Below are 26,270 nucleotides of genomic sequence, written 5' to 3'. Positions count from 1 at the left end.
CTACCTTTAAAATCCAATACACACGCCCGTAGCATATCTTCCAAAGTCTGAATTTTCCTTTCAGACTGGCCATCCGTTTGAGGATGATAGGCCGTGCTAAACTGCAACTTTGATCCTAAGGCCGCTTGTAAACTTTTCCAAAAATTAGCAGTAAACCGGGGATCACGGTCCGAAGTGATCGATACCGGTACTCCATGCAATCGGACTACCTGCCGTACATATAAATCTGCGTATCTTTCTAGCTCAAAATCCTTTCGCACTGCCAGGAAGTACGCTGACTTGGTTAATCTGTCCACTATCACCCAAATAGAGTCGTGTCCCCTCTGGCTTCTTGGCAATCCCGTTACAAAATCCATCGTAATATGCTCCCATTTCCATTCTGGGATTTCCAACTGTTGCAACATTCCACTAGGTTTACAATGCTGTGCCTTCACTTGTTGGCATGTCAAACACTTGGCCACATGTTTGGCCACATCCACCTTCATTCCATTCCACTAATAATGCTGTCGAAGGTTCTGGTACATCTTCGTGCTGCCCGGATGAATGCTATAATTGCTCCTATGAGCTTCCGATAAAATCTCTTCCTTAAGCTCCAAATCATCGGGCACGCACAAACGTCCTCGAAACTTAAGAATTCCGTTCTCGAACACTTGGAAGTCCGGTTTCCTCTTAGTGCCATCCATCTCCAGAATTTTCTAAATCTCAGGGTCCGTAGACTGCAACGCCTTAATCTTGGTTTGCACTTCCGGTTCAATCCTTAACGTTGCCACCAGACTGGAGAGGCGTTCTACCTCGAACTTAAATTCTGAGTCTCGCGCTCCTTCCAATAAAATCCACTCTTTGACTAATAATTGCGCGATGCTCGATTTTCGGCTTAAGGCATCCGCTACCCGGTTGGCTTTTCCGGGATTATACAAAATATCACAGTCATAGTCCTTCAGAAGCTCCATCCAACGCCTTTGCCTCATATTCAATTCTTTCTGCGAAAACAAATACTTGATGCTCTGATGGTCCGTATAAATTTGGAACCTTTCTCCATATAAATAGTGCCTCTAAATCTTAAGTGCGAAAACGATTGCTGCCAATTCCAAGTCGTGAGTTGGATAGTTCATCTCATGAGGCCTTAACTGACGCGATGCATAAGCAACCACCCTTCCATGTTGCATTAGCACGCATCCCAATCCTTTGAGCGAAGCATCGCTATAAATCTCATATCCTCCCGGTCCTGAAGGGATCGTTAGCACTGGTGCAGTCGTCAATCTCTGCTTCAACTCCTAAAAGCTCTCTTCGCACTTTTCCGTCCATTCAAACTTAGTCTCCTTCTTAAGCAACCTTGTCAATGGAGTGGCTCTTGCCGAGAATCTTTTCACAAATTGTCTATAGTAACCTGCCAGTCCTAAGAAGCTTCAAACCTCAGTAACCGTCGTCGGTCTCGGCCAATCCATCACTGCTTCAATCTTTGCCGGATCCACGGAGATTCCTTCTCTGGAAATTACATGCCCAAGAAATGCTACTCGGTTCAGCCAAAACTCGCACTTGCTAATCTTAGCATACAGTGCATGCTCTCTTAACGTTCGTAGAACCTTTTCCAAGTGTACCTCATGTTCCTCGGGGCTCTTTGAATACACCAAAATATCATCTATGAAGATGATGACGAACTGATCCAAAAACTCCTTGAATACCCGATTCATTAAGTCCATAAAGGCTGCAGGGGCGTTAGTCAATCCGAACGGCATTACCGTAAACTCATAGTGCCCATATCTCGTCCTAAATGCCGTTTTTGGTATATCCTCATTCTTAATCCTCAATTGGTGGTAACCCGTCCTCAAGTCGATCTTTAAAAATATCGATGCACCTTGCAACTGATCAAACATGTCATCTATCCTTGGTAGTGGGTACTTATTCTTAATGGTCACCTGATTTAACTGTCTGTAGTCTATGCACAACCTCAAAGATCCATCTTTCTTTCTCACGAATAACACCGGTGCTCCCCATGGAGATGCACTCGGGCGGATAAAGCCTTTATCTAGCAACTCCTGCATTTGGACCTTCAATTCCTTCAATTCAGACAGTGACATCCTATAGGGCGCTTTCGAGATCGGTTCCGTCCCTGGGGCTAACTCAATCACGAACTCCACTTCTCTATCAGGTGGCAGTCCCGGCAATTCCTGAGGAAAAACATCGGTAAAATTACACACCACGGCTATGTCTTCTAGCCTCGGCTCTCCAGCCGTCGAATCAACTACATTTGCCAGAAATCCTTGGCACCCTTCATCCAGAAGCTTGGCTACCTCGAGCGACGAAATCCAAGGAATCAAGGTTCCTCCTCGGTTTCTCACAAACTCAAATCTAGGATGTCCAACTGGATTAAATTGGATCACTCTGCTACTACAGTCCATAACAGCTCTCTGTTTGACTAGCCAGTCCATACCGACAATCACATCAAAGTCATGCATAGATAAAACTGCCAAATCTATCCTTCCTTCCCTATCGCCAATCACTATCTTACAATCGGGACATCCAAACGCAATCAGCACTTTATCATTCAGTGGAGTAGTAACACACAGCATAACATCAAGGGATTTCGGCTCAATCCCAGATAATTCAACGAACTGCTCAGATATAAATGAATGCGACGCCCCCGGATCAAACAAGGCATATGCAGCATGATCACAGAGAGAGACCGTACCTGTGACCACGCCAGGCGCGTCCTGAGCCTCCCTCCTTGCCATTGCATACACCCGTCCTTGGGCCGGCAGCCTATTCTGATTGGCCGGCTGGATAGCTCTAGTTTGATTTTCATTCCGGGGCGGCGGCGGCAGGAGTGCAGGTGATCCGGCCTACCTATTGTTGGGGCAGTCCTTCATCTGATGGCCCCTTCCGCCACATACAAAACAGACTCCGCTCCTATTTGGGCACGGTCCATTCCCGTGCCTTCCTCTACATAGCCTACATGGGGCGTTCTGATAACGGTTTGGCTTCCCAATATTCCTCCGAACGGGAGGGACAAAGTGACTATTTCCTGCCATGGGTCTTTTCCCAAGTTGACGGTCGTCCCTAGTCGGGGCATACCGCGATCCAGAAGCGGCAGCCCGATCCGTTTGATCTCGCTTAATTGCCTGAGCCCTTTCATAAATCTCATTATAGCCCCTCAAGTTCAATGAGATCATCTGACTGCGAAGGTCCTGCTTCAGCCTGTCCCGGAACCTCCTAGCTTTGTCCATTGGGTCCTCCACCATTCTGGGGGCAAATTTGGACAGCCTTGCAAACTCGGCTTCATACTGATCTACCGACCTCTGACCTTGGCGGAGTCTCATGAATTCAGCCAATTTCTGTTCTCGGGCATTTTCCGAGAAATACTTGCCGTTGAAGGTCTCGGTAAAAACGGTCCAATTTGGGGCAGTACCAGCGGGGAACACTTGACCTCTGGTGGCTCTCCACCAATCGCTGGCATTTTCCTGAAGCTGGTAGACTGCTAGCGTTACCTTCTCTTCCTCAGTACACCCTAGCACCTCAAAAGCTTTCTCTAGCTCTTCTATCCATCTCGGTGCAGCCTCGGGGTCACATCTCCCATCAAACTTTGGGGGTTTCAACCTCAAGAACTGCTCGACCAGCTTGGACATTGGCCTGATCACATTTATTCGCACTGGACTAGGATTTCCACCAATTACATTATTCCCCTGATCTCCATTATTCCCAACAATTTCGTTGGCAGCTGCAGCGGCGACATTAGCACTTCTTTCCCCCGTCTGTCTACCCGATAATATTCCTGCTTCTTTGCGCGCTCTCCAGATTTCATCCACCCTAGGATCCTCCATAACTCCAGCTAACGGGGCTACGCGACCTCGACCTCGACCTCGACCTCTACCTCGACCTCGGCCTCGACTGCTCATCTTACCGATTCTCACAAACGCTCACCTGCTAAGTTCCACGCAGGAATTAGAAACCTAGGCCAACTATACCAGTCTAAGCCCTAGACAGTGAATCACAACACAATTCACTAAGCAGGCAGCCAATCACAACCGACAACCAATCACAACCAACATAGCTCGTGCACTTACCTCAAGTCGTGACGCACCTGCACCTCACATAATATTGCATAAAAAATCACTTAGCAAATCACAATCACACAGTCTGGGGTATGCATGGCACACAAATCTCCCTAACTGGCTACCCCAAAGTCATCGCTCCTTATCACTCCAGGTTTCGACCACTTGGATCGAGCTGACCTTGCTCTGATCCCAAATCAACCGGGATGTCACGCCTCGAACCCCAACGGGCTCGCAACACCCCTTCAACGGTCGTATTAAACGCGACGTCCCAGGATGCGTCGCCGACCCAAACGAACTACGCAAGCGGAAGCGAAATAAAACAACCCAGACAACTAACATGATGACAAAAGGATAGCACGAAACAATAATTGCACAACATCATAAAGCAGTCACTATTACAAAACGATAACCTAGGCTACCAAATTCAAACCACAATTTTCAAAAAGGGGGCGGTGGTTGACAAGCTTATCTCCTCTACAAAAAGGCACTCAAAAGACAGGGTAAATGATCTATCCTTCAATCCCTGTGGTGCTCTGGCGGCATCTCCGAATCGATCACGGTCGCGGATCTGAAATGGTTATATAATAACCGTGAGAACGAGTCTCAATAAGCAACCCCCTATACCCCACGTAGGCCAATGCGTACCCAGACAAGTCGTACATGCAATCTACCCCATAACATATAAAATTCGCATCATTGTACTTACCTCGTCATCAAGCCCACGCCAACTCTACACGTTAGTCACAACGTGATAATACAATAATAGTAATTAAATAACACAACACAATCGCTCAAACACCAACCACACTTGCACTCAATCAATCCAACTAATTCAACCAGCCAATTCAATCACACGCTCAACCAGCCAATTCAATCACACTCAATTCGCATGCGTGGCCGAACATCTTTCTCACTACTCGCGCTACTGCGCCTCAGGTCCATTCTCACTGCCCGCGCCACTGCGCCTCAGGCCCATTTGGCACACCGGCCATTCATGCTTTCACACGGACCGCCGTCAACACGTCCCAAGTCCGTAGCCCTCCGATCAATCCGAGCTCAATTCTAATGACCGACGTAAACACGTCCCGGTCCAACACACCTTTAACGGGCCACCGTCAACACGTCTCAAGCCCGCATCCATTTGGCACACCGGCCATTCATGCCTTCACACGGACCGCCGTCAACACGTCCCAAGTCCGTAGCCCTCCGATCAATCCGGGCTTAAAATCGACAGGCATGCACACGCCATTCAATTCAATCAATTTCACGCCAATTGCATCAAACGATCCATATTCACAACTCAATCCAATTCACAATTCGCCACGTCAATCCACAAACTCGGCATTCAATCGGCCACATATGAACATCCAAATCATGCATATAATTTCATTCAATCCAACTAACACAATTATATCATAATATAATTAAATTAAAACACGCCCTAGCCGTTCTAAACCCGAGACAAGTCTATAAAATACCCAAAGTACTAGGTAGGGTTTAGGAAGTCACTTACTTGGTTTTGGCCCGGAGAAAATCGGCTCGGGCCTAAAATGGCCCAGGTGAACAGTGCCGAACTAGGCGCGGGCGCGGGCAACTGCGGCGCTGGCCAGCCCAACACGAGCACGGTAGCCGATCGGCGTGCTCGGCGCGCGCCGGCGCAGCTGGCCGAACGGCGTGCCCGGGCGCACGGGTGGGCTGGACGGGCGAGGCGTCGGGCCGGGAAGGGCGAGCCGCCGAGCGGGATGGGCGAGGCGCCGAGCGGTGGCTCGGGCGAGCTCGCCACGGCCTGGGCCGGCTCACGAGCTCGGCCACGGCCCGGGCTCCGGGCTGGGCCACGACCGGCCAACGGCGACGATGCCGGCGGTTGGGTTGTTCCGGCGAGCATGGTGGCTGCAAGTGGCTGGGCAAGGTCGCTGGGGGCTGGGTGGTGACGGATGGAGTAGCGGCGGCGGCCGGAACGGCGGCGCGCGGCGGCTGGACGAGGTGGTGCCGGGAGAGCTCAAAACAGGGGAAGTGTCGGGGAGGAAGAAAAACAGGGGAAGGGAGGTGGGGGCGGCAGGGCGGTGGAGGTGGTTGAGGAGAGAGGCTGGGTGGCAGAGGCAGAGCGGCAGCGGCCGGGACGGCGGCTCGCGGCAGCGGCGAAGCCGGGAGCCTGAAACAGGGGAAGGCGCCGGGGAAGAAAACAGGGGGAAAAGGGGAGGTCAGGCGGCGGCCTGAGGCGACATGGCGGCGTCGTGGGTGGCCGGGCGACGGAGGACAGGCCGGCGGACGGCTGGGCAACGCTGGGCCGCGGCAGAGCAGCATATTTCCCAGTGCTTTAACCGCGTCACCAGCCATGGCAGGCGGCAACAGCAATGGCGAAGCGAGGCAGCAGCGAAGGCGGTCGCGGGCGGCAACGGCGGCACGGCTCGGTCGGGCGACAGCGGCGATGGCGGCGGCGGCGGGCGGGCGGAGCGAGCTCGGTCGGCGTCGGTTGGGGCGAGCAGAAGCAGAAACGATCGAGCGGCGAAGGAGGAGGAAGAAGAAGAAGAAAGAAGGAAGAAGAAGAGAAAGAAGGAGAGAGAGAGGGGGCAGAAGGGACGCGCGGGCAGGGGGGAGGTGACGGGCGCAGAGGAGAGAGAGAGAGAGAGTGTGAGAGCCCAAAGTCAAACGTCATCATCGCGATCCAACGGCCCACGATCGAACTCGAAAACGATCTAACGGTCCACAAAAATCCTAATTCGATAAATAGATTGTGGATAGACAATACTTTCAAACATAGCCAAATTGAAGTTGATTGAATTGATTATCAATATTTTAGGAAAAGAAAGGAACAAAAGTGCATTTATAAGTTTTTCGAAATTTCACTTGCCTCAACTCATTTCAAGTTTCCTTTGTAATAATCAATACAATTAAGGTTCATGTACTCAACGTTTTTATGGATTTTTTTTTTACATTTATGGAAAAGACTTTAATGGTTAGATTCTAATTAGCTTTTATGGAAATATGGAAGGCCAATTAGCTTGTTACCAACTTAGGTTATTAAAACACACGAGACTTAGGTTCTTTCTCTCTCTCTCTCTCCCTGTTTCGCTGTCCCGCTCGGCCTGGCCATCACCGAGCCTCCCCTGTCCTGTACGACCAGACCGCTACCCTCAGCTGCCCGTTCGCCGCCCTCCAGCCACCCGCCCAAGGTAGCTCAGCCGCTCGCCTGCTGGCCGCCGGCGCTGCTGCTGCTGCTGCTGTTCCGCCCGTTCCAGCCCCTTGTCCAGCTTGTTTGCCTCGCTTTTCTAGGGTAAGTGACTTCCCCAAACTCTCCCTAGGACCTCGGGTATTGTTAGACGCGTTAGGACTCGATTTAGGTGATATTTGTGGCTGTTTTGGGGGCTGTGATGAGGGCTGTGTACTTGGTGGTTATGGACTGATTTGGCGATGAAATTTCGAGGTTTAGGAGGCTTGGTTAGGGCTGTGATGTTGTGGATCGATCGGGGTTAAATTGTGTGATTGATTGGAATTGTTATGGCTTGATTGGGCTTATTATGATAATTGTATTGTTTGTGATTGTTGGCTGATTTTGGATGGTGTCTCGGACTGATTGTGGTTTGGCCGTGTGCCTCGTGTGTGTGGCCATGAGGTGTGGTGGTGTGGTAATGTGATTGTGTAATGAGTTCGCGTGCCAAGCATATGTGATCGGGTAGTGTGTTCGTGTGACGAGGACGGGTGTTGTGAAGTGTTTGTGAAATCGTGTGAGTGGCGGTGTGTATGTGTGGCGTGAGATTGTGCGTGACCGTGGTGTATGTGTGGTACGTGTGGAATGTGTGGAACGAAGGCACGGGAATGTAGGATTGGTTGGAATAGTGAGGTCCGTCCTAAGGCGTGTTCGTTTACGCGGGACGATGCCGTCCCTGACGAGGTGACGATGCCCGGCCCGACGGGGTGACGATGCCTGACGAGGTCAGAAGACCGTTGGCCTGATGCGTTTTACGCGGGTGCGGTAGAAGGCAAGTGAGTGTAGGACTCCGTCCTGAGGTGTGTTCGTTTACGCAGGACGATGACGTCCCTGACGAGGTGACGATGCCCGGCCCGACGGGGTGACGATGCTTGGCGAGGTCAGAAGACCGTTGGCCTAATGCCTTTTACCCGGGCGCAGTAGTGGTGGAAAGTTGAGAATGAGCTGGAATTGGTTTGACGTGTGAGAATTGATGCATGGCATGAGTTCGTGTGCGAGTGTGGTTGGTATCGTGTATTGTGGTGCTCGACTATGAGGTAAAAACTGCTAGGCATGGTATGGGACGTGCTCAAGTGGGTTTTGCCTTATAATCGAGGCACACGCGCGACAGTGATGAATTACTGTGGTATGTTGGCTGTGTTGTTATCTAACGTGCAGGAACGTGCATGATGGATCCCAGTTAGGATCGTATGTGTTTGTTAGTATGGTTGATTGCTGTGTGTTATGCGTGTTTCGTCTGGCGGTACGTGAGAGCCTACGTGGGGTTTGGGGTTGTACACTTATTGAGATTCGTCTCATTGTTGTATAACCACCACTTTCAGATCCCCAGCCCTAGACCCAGGAGGCCCGTCTCCTCTTTTTGGAGTATGAGCAACTGCCCATGGTGCCTTAGTGAAGCCGCAGGCAATGTCCAAATGATCATTCGGAGTACGAGCCAGAAGATCAGGAGCAGATTGGGAGGAGGACGACCAGTAGGTTTCCCTTGGGTATTTTAGGGGTTGCGCAGAATAGATCGACCTATAGTGAAGTTAAGTTAGCCAAGTCACCTGATCTCTTTGTTATGTCGGTGGCTGTGAATGTTCGTCCGTTAAGTTTGGTTGTAGCATGACGTTAGTTTGTTCGTTGCTATGGCGTTGTATATATGTGAAGGTTGATGTTTCTTAATTGTCCTGTTGAGCCGACATTCGCAGCCAGTTGATACTGGTGAATCTGAGGACTTATGAGGACATATATGATAGGGCTCAGGCTCTTGAGCGGGATCAGGTAGACAGGGCAACCGCATCTGGGTCGAGGTTTGTCCAGGGTAGGGACAATCGTAATCTCGGGAAGAGGCCGATGTCGAGTAATAGACGTTTTGTCCCTCCTCTTAGACGAAATATAAGGAAGTCGGCCCGAAATCAGAATGGTCCATGTCGGTTATGTGGGGAAAGGCATGAAAATGGACCTTGTCCAACCCGGGGTGGAGCATGTTTTGGGTGTGGTGGATTTGGTCATCATGTGAGGTATTGCCCCAATCTCAGGCAGAATAGATCGCTTGCGTTGCCGCCACCCAGGAACGGGAATCAGACTGGAACGGCTCAGACGGCCAATCAGAATAGGCCACAGGCGCAAGGACGAGTGTACGCCATGGCCAGAAGAGAAATTGAGAACGCGCCAGGGGTTGTCACAGGTACGATTTCTCTGTGTAACCATGCTGCGTATGCTTTATTTGACCCTGGGGCGTCACATTCTTTCATATTTGAGCAATTTGTTGAGTTGAGTGGAATAGAACCGCAGTTGCTTGATGTCGTGTTATGCGTGACGACTCCCTTGAATGATAAGATGTTAGTTTCATTGGGATGTCCGAATTGTAAGATTGTGATTGGAGATAGGGATGAAATGATTGATTTAGCGGTTCTAGCCATATATGATTTCGATGTGATAGTGGGTATGGACTGGCTGTCTAAGCATAGGGCCGTAATGGATTGCAATAGTAGGGTGATCCAATTTAACCCTGTTGGACATCCGGAACTTAAATTTGTGGGAAATCGAGGAGGATCCTCGATTCCATAGATTTCGTCGCTAGAAATGACGAAGTTGTTGAGTGAAGGGTGTCAAGGATTTTTAGCGGCTGTAGTTGATTCAACGGCTGAAGAGCCGAGGCTAGAGGATATAGCTGTGGTGTGTGAGTATCCCGATGTGTTTCCTCAGGAATTGCCGGGATTGCCACCGGAAAGAGAAGTAGAGTTTGTAATCGAGTTGGCACCTGGAACTGAGCCAATCTCGAAGGCACCTTATAGGATGTCACTGTCGGAGTTAAAGGAATTAAAAGTGCAAATGCAAGAGTTATTAGACAAGGGATTTATTCGTCCGAGTGCGTCCCCGTGGGGAGCGCCAGTTTTATTTGTGAGAAAGAAAGATGTATCATTGAGATTATGTATTGATTATAGGCAGCTAAATCAGGTGACGATCAAGAATAAATATCCCTTGTCGAGGATTGATGATTTGTTTGATCAGTTACAAGGGGCTTCGGTGTTCTCTAAAATTGATTTGAGAACGGGATATCATCAATTAAGGATTAGGAAGGAGGATATACCGAAGACGGCATTTAGAACGAGATATGGACATTATGAATTTACAGTAATGCCGTTCGGATTGACGAACGCCCCTGCTGCCTTTATGGATCTAATGAATCGGGTGTTTAAGGAGTTCTTAGATCAATTTGTGATCATTTTTATAGACGACATATTGGTGTACTCGAAGAGCCTAGAGGAGCATAAATTTCACTTGAGTAGAGTGTTGCAGACTTTAAGAGAGAACGCACTGTATGCTAAGTTTAGCAAGTGCGAATTCTGGCTCAATCGAGTAGCATTTCTCGGACATGTGATCTCTGGGGAAGGAATCTCAGTGGATCCATCGAAAATTGAGGCAGTTATGAAATGGCCGAGATCGACGACGGTAACAGAGGTTCGAAGCTTTCTGGGTTTGGCTGGATATTACCGTCGCTTCGTGAAAGGATTTTCGGCAATAGCGACGCCGTTGACACATTTGTTGAAAAAGGAAACGAGGTTTGAATGGACCGATAAATGTGAAAGAAGTTTTCAGGAATTAAAGCATAGGTTGACAACGGCACTGGTGTTGACTATTCCATCAGGACCCGGACGATATGAAATTTATAGTGATGCGTCGTTGAAGGGATTGGGGTGTGTACTCATGCAAAATGGGCAGGTAGTGGCCTACGCGTCTAGACAGTTAAGACCGCATGAGTTGAATTACCCGACGCATGACTTGGAATTAGCCGCAATAGTATTCGCCCTGAAGATTTGGCAACACTATTTATGCGGAGAGAAATTTCAGATCTATACCGACCATCAGAGCCTCAAATATCTGTTTTCTCAAAAGGAGTTAAACATGAGGCAGCGTCGGTGGATGGAATTGTTGAAGGATTATGATTGCGATTTATTATATCATCCCGGGAAGGCCAACTGGGTAGCCGATGTATTGAGTCGGAAGTCGAGCATCGCGCATTTAATGGTCAAGGAATGGACGTTGTTAGAAAAAAGTGCGAGACTCGGAGTTTAGATTCGAAGTAAGTCAAGTCTCGAGCTTACTGGCTACGTTTATGATTGAACCGGAGATTCAGGCTAAGATTAAGGTGTTGCAGTCTGCGGATCAAGAAATCCAAAGGATTTTAGAGATGGAGGAGACCAAGAGAAAGCCGGATTTCCAGATATCCGAATATGGGATATTGAAGTTCCGTGGACGATTATGTATGCCTGACGATGCGGAAGTTAAGGAAGAGATTTTGTCAGAAGCGCATCGTAGTAGTTATAGTATCCATCCAAGTAGTACTAAAATGTATCAGAATTTGAGGCAGTACTATTGGTGGAATGGTATGAAGGTAGACATAGCCAGACATGTAGCCAAATGTCTGACGTGCCAGTAAGTGAAGGCACATCATTGTAAGCCCGGGGGATTATTACGACCTTTGGAAATCCCAGAATGGAAATGGGAGCATATAACTATGAATTTTGTGACGGGATTATCAAGGAGCCAAAGAGGCCATGATATTATTTGGGTGATTGTCGACAGATTGACAAAATCGGCACACTTTTTGGCTGTGCGAAAAGATTTCGCATTAGATCGGTATGCTGAGTTATATGTGCAGCAGATAGTTCGTTTGCATGGGGTACCGGTGACTATTACCTCAGATCGTGATCCTAGGTTTACCGCCAGTTTTTGGAAAAGTCTGCAGACGGCATTAGGATCTAAGCTGCAGTTCAGTACAGCCTACCATCCTCAAACAGATGGTCAGTCTGAGAGGACGATTCAGACTTTAGAGGATATGCTTCGTGGATTTTCAGGGAAAGTGGGAAGAGCAATTGCCCTTAGTAGAATTTGCTTATAATAACAGTTTTCAGCAGAGCATCGGAATGGCGCCCTTTGAAGCACTATATGGCAGGGCTTGTAGGATGCCCATGTGCTGGGACGAAGTAGGAGAAAGGAGTATAACCGGGACAGAGTTAGTTCAACAGTCGGTTGAGGCTGTTAAGGTGATTCGTAAAAGGCTGAAAACAGCTCAAAGCCGTCAAAAGAGTTATGCAGACAGAAGGCGAAGGCCTTTGGAGTTTCAAGTAGGGGATCACATATTTCTTAAGGTATCGCCTATGAGAGGACTATCTAGATTCGGTAAGAAAGGGAAGTTGAGTCTGAGGTATGTGGGACCTTTTGAGGTTTTAGAAAGGATCGGGGAATTAGCGTATCGCCTTGCACTTTCACCGAATTTATCACAAGTGCATAATGTGTTCCACGTATCGATGTTAAGGAAATATGAACCGGACCCAACTCATGTGCTAAATTATGAGGAGATAGAAGTAGATGACGGGGTGTCATATGTCGAGAGACCAATAAGGATCGAGGATCGGAAAGAGCGAGTTTTGAGGAACAAGATGATCCAGATAGTTAAGGTTGTATGGGAGCATCACGGGACAAAAGGCGCGACGTGGGAAAGTGAAGAGCAAATGTAACGTTAATACCCCCATTTGTTTGAGTAGTAGTGGGATTTGTAAATTTCGAGGACGAAATTTTTGTAAGGGGGGAAGAGTTGTAACATCCTGAAAATTTCCCATTTGGGATTTATGAAATGCTTGGTTTTATGAACGTACTCATAGTTAGTTCTCGCCCGGAACTGATCATTCCTAGGATACTAACCATTAGGGAAAGGCTAATTAGGGATTTAAATTTCGTGTGACTAAAGAAAATTCGATCGTGAATTGATTTTCGACCATAAAATCGTCGAAGTGACATTTTGAGCCATTGTTGGCCGATCCAAGGATAGCCAGGGGTCAGTTCGCCACTGTCATAGTAGTGGATCGCCGGTGATTCCGCGGGACCACGAAATGAATTGACAGATGATCCTGAACCTATACCAAACGATCGTGCCCCTCGGATCTAGCGGTCGATCCTCGCGATTTAAATGACAACCGAAGTCGTCACGAATCGAATGAACTTGTACGTGACTCGATTTATTATCAGTCACGGGTCGAATATGCGAATTTCCCCAAAAAGCCGCCCGTTTGTCTGAGAAACGCTCGAGTTACGTTTAATAAAATTTAATTATTTATTTGAGCCCAATTTGGACATAGGAAAATTAGGAAGTCACAACGGGGCGTTAGGACGACGTTGTAGTTGGAACGTGCAGCTTGGGATTGTCCCGGATCCTTCATAAAAATTCAATTTCGGCGAGAAATGAGGAAAGTGACCGTTTTGCCCCTAGGAATTTGTTAAGGGCAAGTTTTAAGAGAGAATGGCATTTTGGTCATTTTACCCTGGCTTTGGAAAATGACAATTATACCCTTGGACTTTTTGAGAAATTCCCAAATTGCCATTGGATATTTTAGAAAAGATTCGATCCAGGCCGTCGATTTCAAGATAAGATCGAATCTCGGCCGTTAATTAAAAAGATTAGAGAGGGGCAAGATGATAAATTGCCAAATTGGTCAAATTTGAACTATTTTAGTCCAAAATTCCTCTCTCTCTCTCCTCACACACACACACTCTCTCTCTCTCAAACTCTCGGCCATCTCTCTCTCCCCCTCCCTCATCGTGAGCTCTCCCCCTTGGCCGCTCACCGCCACCGCGCCATCGCCGTACCACCGCCGTCCCCCTCTCACCCTCTCCCGTGGCCGTGACTCACGGCAAGGAGGCCGTCGCCGTCCGCGCCACCGCCGAGCCGCGCCGCCGTTCGCCGCCGTCCACCGCCGATCGCCGCCGCTTTCCGCTCTAGCCGCGTTAATCTAGAGTTTGGTAAGTCGCGCTCTAAACCCTATTTAGGACTTCGGGTATCGACGGACAAAATTAGGGTGGATTCGAGTTTTAATAGACGCGGATTAGCACGGTTTTGGGGGCGGAATTGATTAGCGGGCCTTAGGAATGAATTTGGGAGATTTTGGTGGAAAATTATAGGCCAAATGCCGGCTGTGGGTGGTTGATATGAGTGCTGTGATGTCTTGTTCGGTACGCAAATTAGATATTTAGATCCGGCGATTAATTGTGAGAAAATGTCGTGAAGGGCCGGAATTGATCCGCCGTGGTTTGGAGGTGGAAAAATGAGAATTTGTATGTCGATGATGTGTTTGTGATGTGACTGAATTGTGGTGATGAAATTGAGTGCATTGGTGTGCAATTGATTGATTGAAATATGCTTGATTATGTGCACGCCGGGCTGAATTGAATTAATTGTCAATCGGTCGCGTTGAATGCTTAATGAGCATGAGAATGTGTGTGAATTGGTGCGTGCACGGGCCACGTGTGATTGGCCAATTTATTGGCAAGTGGGTATTGAGCATGTGCAAGAGCGAGGAATTGTGTGTGGTGTGGCATGTGTGATCGTGGAAATCCCTGAGGCGGTACCATTACGAGGGGAATTGATCCGTCCTGAGGCGGTACGACTACGCGGGACGATGCCCGGTATTACCGGAGGACGGCCAACCTGAGGCGGTACCATCACGCGGGTTGTGTCGTAGGTGGTAGGTGTTGAGCTTGAGGCGGTACCACTACGTAGGCAAGATACATGACCTGAGGCGGTACCATTACGCGGGCCCTAGAGTGTTGTGATGTTAGGTGGTAGGTGTTGAGCCTGAGGCGGTACCACTACGCGGGCAAGACACATGGCCTGAGGCGGTACCATTACGCGGGCCTTGGAGTGTTGTGATGAGTTGGTCGCAGTGAACCTGAGGCGGTACCATTACGCGGGTCACTGGCGAGTGGTATGGAAAAGATGTGATGAGATCGGAATGAATGCATGAAACGAAATTAGAACATGCATGTGAGTGGAATGGTGTTATTATGGCTAACGTGCAGGTTGCACGCTGGAAAGGCCCAGGTAAGTATTGATTGTGTGCCTGCGATGTAATAGCTGAGTGTGGTTGTTTGTCGTGATTGTCTGGAGGTACGTGATAGCCTAGGTGGGGTTTAGGGGTGTACTTACTGAGATGTAATCTCATGGTTGTTTCAACCAATATTTTTCAGAACCTCGGCCTGATCAATGAATCCTCCGCCGCCGCCGCTGCCACCTGAGCATTTTGGAGTACCGATGCACACCGAACACAATGTTGTAGAGTTTTCTATAGATGACCATATGACCTGGATTAAGCATACCACCGTAGTCTTTGTAGATGTAGGATTACCCCTATGGGAGGCCCATACATATACCGCCTGGTTCTTTAGGGACGGGATAGACGAGTTTGGACCTGTCTGCGGATTTGACGTCCCCTTTGATGGAGTTGGGGACTGGGACCCGTCTGCTATACCTCCTCCGGATGGCGAGTTGACTAGTGTGGAGACTAGCCTGGCTTAGTCTGGACTGCAGCCAGCGCCTGCAGCACCGGGGTCTTCAGGGGCTGAACACGAGCCGGAGCCGGAAGAGTCTCTAGCGGGAGACAATCCAATGGACGTGGATCTTGAAGCGATCCCTGAGGAAGAACTAGAAGAGGAAGAACCCGAGGCTGAGCCTGAGAACGAGCCTGGTGAGCCAGAAGAAGAACCGGTGTTCATTCCCCCATATGAGCAGTGGATTGACCCCGATTTTGTGCCGGAGTACGAGTCCGATGAGGAGACTGTGGAGGAGGAGCAGATAGAAGTACCAGCAGAATCGGGTGATATTAATAACCCGATCGAGATCGAAGTCGAACCGGAGTCCTCGGAGGAGCCGACAGTCCAGGGGGACTCAGAGTCAGAGGACGAAGAATCAGACTCAGAGTGAACGCCTAGCAGGGGGCGTAGGGGTTAGGAGTAGGGGTTGATAAGAGACTTTTTGAGGAGTACCATTTTTTAGGATAGGATATCTAGGTTATCGATCCTTTTGATATCGGTGGTTTATAGTATGATGTGCATATGTACATGGTGTTTGTAAATTGTGAATATTGTATAAGTTTGATAATGAGAAGTGAATATGTGCATTCTCCCTGATGACCCCAGTTTTATTATTGTCCGAGTATTTGAGGTTTCCGCTGATCGTTTTAAATCTCTGATAAGTAAATTGGGTCGGCGATACCCTGGGACATCGCATCAATCGACCAAGAAGGGTAAGTCGCGCGCTCGATGGGATTCGGGGCGTGACATCCCAGTTCTCATTTATTAATCGACCCGCGTAAAACGCATCAGGTCTAACAATATCCAACACTTCCTGGCCCGCATAAAACGCATCAGGCCCAGTGTCTCTAGCCCGCGTAAAACGCATCAGGCGCAACACCGATCTCCATATACGGATCGAACCCGCGTAAAACGCATCAGGTTGGCCGTCTTCCGGCAATCCGGGTATCGTCCCGCGTAAAACGCATCAGGACGGGTTCAATACCCCGTGTAACACGCATCAGGGCTTTATATGATCACACGAACACACACCAATTTTTATCTCAACCCCGCGTAACACGCATCAGGGCGATTAGGTGATCACATGCTCATGTTAGGCACGCATACTCACACAATTATCATATCATGCCAATGCTCAGCATATGAAATGCGTGGCCATGCACATTGAGCATTCGATTTCCTATAGGCACTCAATCAATTAATGCCAACTCAATATGCATCTCAACATGCTCAATTCCACAAATTAATTTGCCCAATTAATCCAATAACTCAATTCAGCTACGATATGGTCAACTCACAAATTAGCATGCTCAGAACATCACATTAACATGCCCAATTAATACAATTAGTCCGATTCGAACACGGCTCACAATTGGCACATAAATCTCATGCACTTAGTCATGCAAATCACATAATTAATGGCCCATTAACTCCTCACTATTCGGCCACATAAGGCACGCGACATGGCATCAAAATGATTAATTTCCAACCAAGCATAATCAGCCACCATAAGGATAATACAAGGCATGCTCGGGATTCCATAATTAAACCTAAATTAACCGAACTTAGGCCAATTAAATCCAATAATTCCAGCCATTAAACAGCCCACTCTAGGGCACTAAACCACATTGAAATCAACATATTAGACTCCCAAATCATGACATAATCCACCACTAATTAATCAACCCACTAATTATCCCTAAATTCCCCTAATTAACCCATAAATTAACCTAATCCTATTTAGAAATGCTAATTAGCCTAATTAGGGTTTAGGGTAATTACTCATTTAGGCTCCTAAGCTCCAAACAAGCTGATCGGGAGAGAAAAACGGGCCGGCTGAGCTGGTTTCACGGCGGCGCAAGCGGCAGCAAACGTCGGCTCCCGTGGCGGCGCGAGCGGCGGCGGTGATCGGCGATCCAAGGCGGCGATCACGGCGGCGAAGGGGAGAGGGTGCTGGTCGGTGGTGGGATGAGGGAGAGGAAGAACGGAGAGAATGGTGGTCGGGTGGTGATGAACGGCGCTCCGACGTGCGGCGGCGACTCCTCCGGCGGGCGGCGGCTCACGGCCGAGAGGGGAAGGGGAGGAGAGTGAGGCGAGAGGGAGAGGGGAAGCTGGCCGGTGCAAGAGTGAGAGAGAAATGAGGGAGAGAGAGATTGAGAGAGAGTGTATAGGCTTGGCTTAGTGGGGTGGTTGACCAAACTTCTACTAATGCCCATCTTGCCCTCCACTCAAGGGCTAGGATTAAATCTAACTAAAATATCTAGGGGTAATTTAGTCCTAGGATTTCAGCATTATTGAGAGCTGATCAAGACTAATCTAAACCCCAAAATTCGGAATTAATACTTAGGGGTCTAGGGGCAAAATGGTAATTTTCCGTTCCAGGGCCAAATTTCCAATTTTCGACTCTACCAATCCCAAATATAATTGGCCACACTTATACGACGTCGTCCTTGCAAAATAGTCGCGTACGTCCACGAAATTCGACACCGAAGTCCGGACTCAATTCCACGATCGACTTCGCTCAAATGCGATTTTAGCGTGTCTCACTAACGGGCGGCTATTTAGGGGTTACGCGTATCGACTTAGGATTGCTCGAGTCGTGACGATCTCGATCTCCCAGAGAACACGAGGATTTATCACTAGTTTCGGGGGTCGCGATCGTTCGGAATAAGTTTGGGATCGTCCGCCACGCATACTCTCGGTCGTGCGGAATCACCCGCGATCCGATCGTACGTCGCTGGTCAAACCAAATCCATCACTCTCCTTGGACCGGCCCGCATTGGCACAAAATATTCCCTCGTCGTATCTCGGAATCGGACTCAATTCACGGTCGAGTTCTTGGGTCCACGTACCGTTTTCCTAGTTAGCCATTCCCTATTGGTCAGTATCCCGAGAATGATTAGTTCCGGGCGAGACTTACTAAAACGAAATGAGGAATACATATCCATTTTATTGATCACGAAAGTGGATCGAATTCACGACGTTACAGTTTTGGTGACATTTTGGAGGGGAGAAGAACATCAGAAGTGCCAAAACTTGTGTACGGCGCTCACTTTAGTGCCAAAAGTTTTTTTTTGGATCACTTCAGTGCTAAAATTTTTGAAAAACGATCACTTAAGTGCCAACTCCGGTCAGCTTGGCCGAAAATCCGACGTAGCATTTTTTTTATTAATTTCTGAAGATGATGTGGCTCGTCGGAAGTTTAGTTAGCATGTATAGTTAGCATGTACACATCAAAACGACGTAGTTTAGTATGTACACTTGGATTTTTTAAATATTTTTTTCTGATTTTTTTTCCTTCTTTTTTTGTTATTCTCTTTCTTCTTCTTCTACCTCCGGTCACCGGTCACGGCTAGCCACCTGGCCTCGCCTAGACAAGGCCACCGTCGCCTGCCACAGGCGAGGCCTGGCCGGCCCTCGCCTGGGCGAGGGCGGGCAAACCCCTACGAGGGTCAGCCTCGCCGAGTCGGGGCGAGGGCGAGCCCCAGCTAGGGCTCCCCTCGCCAAATCCGACGAGGCCGGCCGTCGCCTAGACCACGACGGCCTCGCCGGATCTGGCGAGGGGAGCCCTCGTCGGTGCTCGCCCTCGCCCAGGCGAGGCGAGGTCGACCCTCGCCAGATCCGGTGAGGCCAACCGACGCCGTGGCCACGGTGGCCTCGCGGGGCGTCGCCTTCCCCCGGGCGACGACCGGCCTTGCCGAATCTGGCGAGGGTCGGCCTCACCTCGCCTTGGCGAGGGCGAGCCCCGGCGAGGCCGGCCGTCGCCCGGGGGAAGGCGACACCCTACGAGGCCGCAGTGGCCTTGCCGGGGCTCACCCTCGCCCAGGCGAGGCGAGGTTGACCCTCGCCGGGGCTCGCCCTCGCCCAGGCGAGGCGAGTTTGACCCTCGCCGGGGCTCGCCCGCCCTCGCCCAGGTGAGGGTCAGTCGGGCCTTGCCTGTTTCAGGTGACGACGGCCTCGTCTGGGCGAGGCTAGGCAGCTGGCCGTGGCCGGCCTCCGGTCATCGCCGGTGAGCGGAGGAAGAAGAAGAAGAAAGAGAAGAAAAAAACGAAAAGAAGGAAAAAAAATCAGAAAAAATATTTAAAAAATCTAAATGTACATATGGAAATGCCACGTATACTTATTTTTTTTAAAAAAATCCAATTCAGATTAAAATTTTAATTATAAAAGTCACATATTAATTTGGCCGGAATTTCTCGCCGTTGGCACTTAAGTGATCGTTTTTCCTCCGATTTGGCATTTAAGTGAGCTGGGGAAAACTTTTGGCATTAAAGTGAGCGTCATACACAAGTTTTGGCACTTCTGCTGTTCTTCTCCCCATTTTGGAGAGAGGTCCCAAAGGTCCTCCATGGTGGAACAAGTTGCAGATTGCTCCCTCATCAATGACCGAGGTGTTTTTTCTGTTCACCTTTTGATTTGAAATAGAATTTTCTTATGACCACCAAGGTAAACATCTCCCGCACAGAAAACACTCTTCTTGATAGCCTTCTTTCAGTCCTCATGAAATCTTGCCTTGGTCACCTATTTTAGTCCAACCACTGTATCTTCTGACTAAACTGAAATATTGAACACCAAGTGCTATGTATAAAAATAGGCTAAGATATCTTCCTTTAACATGCTTTATTGGGAAGGCTTTTTCCAAGTACTTGTGCAGTTACAATTGTGAATAGCTGGTCCATCTGACAGAGTTTCAGGAAACTAGAATAGCCTGTACACTCGTTCGTTTAGCTATGTTGCAGTCTTTCAATAACGTCTGGTTATTGAACTGGACACATGGAGGTTAAAAAAAAAAAATGGACACATGGATGGGTCTATGAAATATTTTCCGAAGCTGTAGGGAAGAACGCCTGAAAATACATTTCATCTGTTTAAAATCTAATGCAAGGATGATAGTTTGTTGGAGTAGTTGTAGGGTCACAACCTTAAGTTTTTATTCAAAATTTCAATGTCATGAACTTGTGTCCATAAGTGAATTCTTATGCTGTAAATGCGATTTCAGGTGTTATCTGTTCTACGTTTGAAAGGGTGAGTCTGGAATGGGAGAGCACTAGATGCACTGTGGGTGGCTCAGAGGAGAGAAATCACATTCCCAAGCGAAGTGTTAGTGTGAAGGACCAACAAAGAGAAGACTGTCCGAACAGGACCGAGATTTGCAGAGCCAACACTGTGGGGAAGGCGGACACAGAAATTCTTCGGCTAAGGTGTGCCCTGAGGACTCAGGCTTTTCCCTGTTCCGTTTTGGCGCCCGGTGGTTCTTTCAAACATAAGGAAACCAAATGCGGGGCCTGATGTACGGTTGACAGTGATATTCCGACAAAAATTCGACTGATCCTGAGGAAATTAATGCCGTTTGCAACAAAAAGGAAACTACTATTGAAAGTACATTGCAGCTAGCAATGGAATGAGGTTCTCATTATGTTAAGGGGTGCAGAAGTGATCTGAGGTGGCCGTGTGAAAATTCAGTCTTTGTTTGGTCACAGAGATCTGGGTATTTTGTGAAACTTTTTTTCGTGCTCAAATAATTTCCCATTTTTTTTTTGGTCAGAATAATTTCCCATTGAATGTCACAATTTTCGAATACAATCTTCTCTTCCCGAGTTGAGTTGAGTTATTTAATCTCCTTTCGATTGTTTTCGCCCATATGAAGAGAAAGAAAACATCTAGAGCTTGCCAAGCAATCATCATAGCAAATTTCTCTAATATGAGGTTCAGATTTGTCTGTTCATAAATTTAATGTTCTTTCTTCTCACGACAAAACATCTTTGCTTATTGACTTCGATGGAAATTCTATTATTTTGGTTTTTGGAGGGGTAATTGTTCACAATTCACGATGACAATGGTACTTGATTAGTGGATAGGAAGAGGAATGACATATACGGAGTCTCTGAGAACTAATTCTTTCTTCCAGCCACGTTAGAAAGGCTTCTCTCTTGTGAAAATGAAATCTAGTACAAAGATTCACATGTCCTGCATGTCACGAGGTCGTGATTATTGAGAACACAAGCCGAGATCCTTTGCAATGTACCTGATGTTGTTTTGAGTCGATTAATTGAGCGTTCTCTCCCCGTGTTAGCAGTCTATTCTTGGCATCTAACCTGCAAAAACTATGTCTAGGCATAAATACACTAAAAGGCTTTACAACTGTCTACCCTTGGGTCTCAAAACTTCCAGGGCACTGGCAACATTGGTTCTCTTTCTTCGCTCCTTTACGATATAAAATCTGTCATCAGGACCAATGACAGTATCGATAAGTCCCACATTCAACAGCCTGAAGATCGACAGTGCCCTCTGATCTAGAATTTTGCCAAAACCATTCATTCCCTTTTGAAACACCAGGCACCTATTTGTAAACACGAGCTTTCCTAGATTATTCTCTGCCTATTGTTGTTAGGCAATGGAGGCGTCTGTCAACTGTTCCACCATTAAGAGAATTTGGCCCGTTACAATTAACAGTTCTAACACAGGCATGGAGGCATGTAGAATTGGCCCGTCACATGCATGGTATGGGTTGAGAGAGCACAGACACTTGACACCTTTCATACATCCATGGAGACAGAACATTACTGACAGTATTCTGTGGATGCCTAAAGAACAGGCCTTGTTCAGTGTATCAAGTTTTCTCGACTGCCCAATGATCCTTCCACAGCTTATTTCATCCCCTTTTACAAAGTTACTCTGCATCTTGTGTTAATCACGCCTTTCTCATCGAGAATGTTTTTGTGCGCGTCATGGGTTGGTAGAATATTGGAGACAGCTTAAAATTCACGTAGTTGAAGTCCCATGAGCCCCATTTGCACGATGAATGAGACAGTATGCATTCAGCACGCAGAAAACCGACTTGTATATTGTCTTGGCCAACTGTTCTACCTTTTGTCCTTTTAGCTTACATATTACCAAGCTCTGAAGGTTATTCAAGTTTTAGAGAATCCAAATGATGAAAGACCAGTTCGTTCAATGCTGGTTATCTGGGAGTCTGCTGAGCACGGAATGCTCTGGCTTGTGCTCGCACTCAAAATCTAGATGAACGAAGGCTCTTTCCACTTCAGGGAGTTCTTCGATCTTTATTTGCAATGATTCTCCAATTGCATGCGATGCTTTCAGGGGTAAAGCTTCGGGCAACTCAATATCTACCTGATATTGTCATGTAAAATGGGCATTATACAAACTAGTCGAAATCATTGTATGGAATTAGCAACTCGAGCATAACAGGTTGAGGAGGTGCAACAAATCATTAGCAAGAAAACCCAAATTACTGACCTCAGTAAAGTAAAGGACACCGAAGGTGTATGCACGAACTGTGTCGACACGTTGAATTTGAGGATGGTGTCTAAGGGCTAGGTATGTCAGTTTCTGCAAGGCTTCCGGTGAAGCTGATTGCCCAACAAGAGACACTAAGAGACCAAATAGCAAAAGATTAGCACTCAGAGGAGATAGGGACATTTATCTTGCTAGATCACATTTATCAGTACAAAATTATCAGTAAAGAACTGATGAAATCATGCTTTTTCTTTGTAACATAGTAGTTGACTTGTTTTCATGTTGCCTACTTTGGTCGAACAAGGTCGATTAAATATAAATCCTCAGAAAAAGAAAGAAAAGTAGAGAGAGAGAGAGAGAGAGAGAGAGAGAGAGAGAGAGAGAGAGAGAGAGAGAGAGAGAGAGAGAGAGAGAGAGGAGCCACCAGCATTTTCCAAAACTGTGCCGGACCAATTTGAAATTGTATAAATAGCGAGGGCTATGGCACCAGCTGGGTCGATCCACCAATAAAACTTATCTCCAAGAACAGCAGCAACTAAACCGACCACATTCGTCACCACATCAAAGTAATGATCCTGGTGGAATTGAAATCTTGTTAAAACAACCATACTCTTAAAGCCCTAGTGCAAATGAAAACTTTTTTTGGCTCAACAAGTCTGGTTAATTTGGTCAGCCATCTTACCTTTGCATATGCGCGAACTATTTTGTTCCCTGAGCTTCTACAGTAGATCCAAAGGATGAGTTTCACTCTGGTTGCCGTCAGCATAATTGTGTACAACCACACTAACTGCTCTGATGTCGTCCTTTCGGAAGGTTGGTTTCTGATGAGTTGCTCGACGGCTTGGACAAGCACCTGAAACCCTGTATCTTATGGAAAAATAGATTGCTTATTTATGTAACTAGACAGCCATTTGTCGTAAAATAAAGTGTAGTTTCTCCTAGTGTTTCCGTCAGATCCTGATGAATCTCTAGAAATACTTTGTACCTTTTCCTGTATTTCCGTTCTTCCGATGTGGCAAGATTTTTAATAAAGGTTTAGTGAAAGCTTCAAAACTGAATTCTATCAATGTTTTAGCCAATGGCTTCACACAGTTATCTAGTCAGATGTATTCCAGAGCAAGAGGAAATATCCTAAAGCTTTTTTGCCTAGAATATGAGTACTATTGATGTGATAAATGTCGTCAAATTCTTACACCTGCAATGAAATATGTCCTATTCAATGAATCAAAATGATGTAAGTACAGACTAGCATAGCAGAGAATTGGAGAAACAACTCACCCAGAGTGGCCATGATAGCAGAGAAGATGATAATGCCAACCGTCTGTACCCGAAGTTTCCCGATAGGATACGTGTATATGTTTATTGTTTTCATCGACAAGTGCGTAAACCAAAGGATACCGCCGGCCATTAAATCCAGCAACGAATCTAGGGTTGATGCTGCGATGGCTATGGACCCATTCTTCACGGTTGCATATATCTAGTAAAGAGAAAAAAGAAATATCAGGTCATCTAAATCATTTTTGGTGCAAAAATGCTATAAGAAGATTTAAATGATGCAGTAAGTTGGGCAGCATATGGCGTATCGAATAATTCTGCCGTAAACCAATTCCATATCTATTTGTTATGATAGTGCTAATTACGTTTCAGAATAGAGGTTAGCGAAACTTAGCTATATTATGTCCAAATTCACAATGTAGTAAGTTTAGTCCTTGAAGTTCAATCAGCCTTGAATAGATCGCTGGAGTCGTAACTACTGGATTTGTTATGAATTTCAAAGTATTGCCCTCTTCACATGTTCAACATTTCCTTTCAATGCACAGAATGCTTGCGTGGGAGAGATTCCATGTAATGCATACACCAAAAAGACTTTTTCTATGACTATGTCGCAGCTCAAGAAGCTATGGAAATCCACAAATGATGCATTAAAATCACCAGGACAGTAGAATTAACAGTTCTATGTGTACCTTGAACACGAGCAAGAACACGTTGGCCCAATTTGATATTTTCATAGCTCTTTCATGTTGAGCTTGCAATGTGCTGCTCTGATCTTCATCAATGACATGAGGCGATTCAAGTGACTCAACCTCTTCGAACGACCTCAAGGTGGCAAACTGTCTCTCGTAGTATTCCTTCTCCCCTGACCAGCCAGGAAATGAATATGTGTAATGACTTATGATAGTGTAAGAGCACTTCATTTAGATTATAGTTCGTCTTCGCTAAGACAGTTCTTTTTATCGATAACATATGTATTGTTGGTTTTGGTTATTTGATGTTTACGTAGGTTGAAATCTTTTATTTATCAGTTTTGTTTGAAGAAAGCTTTTGCAGTTTGGAAACAAACTCAAATATCTAGTTTGAAAATTTACCAAATCTGACATTCATATTCAATATTTATAAAGTTGACAAACTACATACACCCATCAACAGTAAGCATAATTTATGAAGCACTCATATTTGCTTTATGCATTAGTCTGCGCCTAGGCTTTGGGATAGTTCCATCGTGCTCAAAACCAAAAGCAAGTCAGAAACATGAATCTCCATTTGCCGTTTATGTTTGAAAACCGGGAAAATAGAGTGTACTGGGAAGAAACCAGCCAGCTTTATCATGATATTCACAAGAGAACATTTCTATACGTAACAAATTGAGCTTAATCTGTGTGAACTATGACTTACGAACAAAGTCTAGAAACTGAAAGGTTACCTTCAACCAAACCAGTGGTCTTGGAAAGGTCGAGATGAAAGGGGTACTCAGCATCAAGCCCAGACCGGACCTTGGCCGGCAATCTCAAGAAGAACTCATGCCTCAGAGATGAAACAGAGTTGTCAATGTTGGTGTTGTTCACTTGTGCACGTGCGTCATTCCCATTGTCCTGACCAGTTTCGCTGCCATTTCTTGGCGACAAAAGTGGCGTTTTCGCGTCACGATCGATGCCATCACCCCAACTCTCCATGGACTTTGGAGCACGAACCCAACCTACAACTGAAAACCTCTCTTTATGTGATCAAAGAGCTCAAGCAACATAAATAAAAGCAGAGCCCACTTTTAGTTGGCAGCTATGACAAAGTCAAAAAAGAAAAAAAGAGCAAAACCCAAAAGAAGGAGACCTCTTGTCAGTGCAACTTCTTTACTCATTCATTTGCAGAGACATCATGCTTCATCATTTGAATCAAGAATGACCCGAGAATAGACAGCCCAGATGAAAAGGAAACTTGAAATCAATTTACCTCATGCAGCTTTTTCTTAAACAAAAGGCAAAAGCACCTTTCTTGGTGCGATTCTTTTTAGAGATCCCAAAACAAGCACCCCCCAGTCACAGGCTTGAGGGAAAGTCAAGGAGAAAAGTGGTTTGATGATGGCTTGTTACTTTGTTCAGTAGAACCGAGGCTGCGCTAGTAGTTGA

General features: G+C 46.9%; 2 protein-coding genes across 2 annotated transcripts; one reads left to right on the top strand and one right to left on the bottom strand.

Moving 5' to 3' along the window:
- Window positions 1-6,275: 6,275 nt before the first annotated feature.
- On the top strand, window positions 6,276-16,003 carry LOC130139085 (uncharacterized). The gene is made up of 3 exons (XM_056315316.1): window positions 6,276-6,463; window positions 8,952-9,024; window positions 15,611-16,003. The coding sequence occupies exons 1-3, from the start codon at window positions 6,276-6,278 to the stop codon at window positions 16,001-16,003; spliced, it is 654 nt and encodes a 217-aa protein (XP_056171291.1).
- Window positions 16,004-22,137: 6,134 nt separating this feature from the next.
- On the bottom strand, window positions 22,138-25,877 carry LOC115678707 (metal tolerance protein 4-like). Its single transcript, XM_030602121.2, has 7 exons — window positions 25,571-25,877; window positions 24,834-25,006; window positions 24,148-24,346; window positions 23,552-23,730; window positions 23,294-23,444; window positions 22,870-23,003; window positions 22,138-22,743 (listed from the first exon to the last, which is right to left on the bottom strand). The coding sequence occupies exons 1-7, from the start codon at window positions 25,818-25,820 to the stop codon at window positions 22,564-22,566; spliced, it is 1,266 nt and encodes a 421-aa protein (XP_030457981.1). The 5' UTR covers window positions 25,821-25,877; the 3' UTR covers window positions 22,138-22,563.
- Window positions 25,878-26,270: the final 393 nt, after the last annotated feature.

Source organism: Syzygium oleosum, unplaced genomic scaffold (genome assembly GCF_021117445.2).
Source record: "Syzygium oleosum isolate NSW1041296 unplaced genomic scaffold, Sole_v2.1 Sole_v2.10, whole genome shotgun sequence".
Classification (NCBI taxonomy): Eukaryota; Viridiplantae; Streptophyta; class Magnoliopsida; order Myrtales; family Myrtaceae; genus Syzygium; species Syzygium oleosum.
The sequence above is the reverse complement of the archived record's forward strand: the minus strand, read 5'-3'. Positions and strand labels throughout refer to the sequence as shown.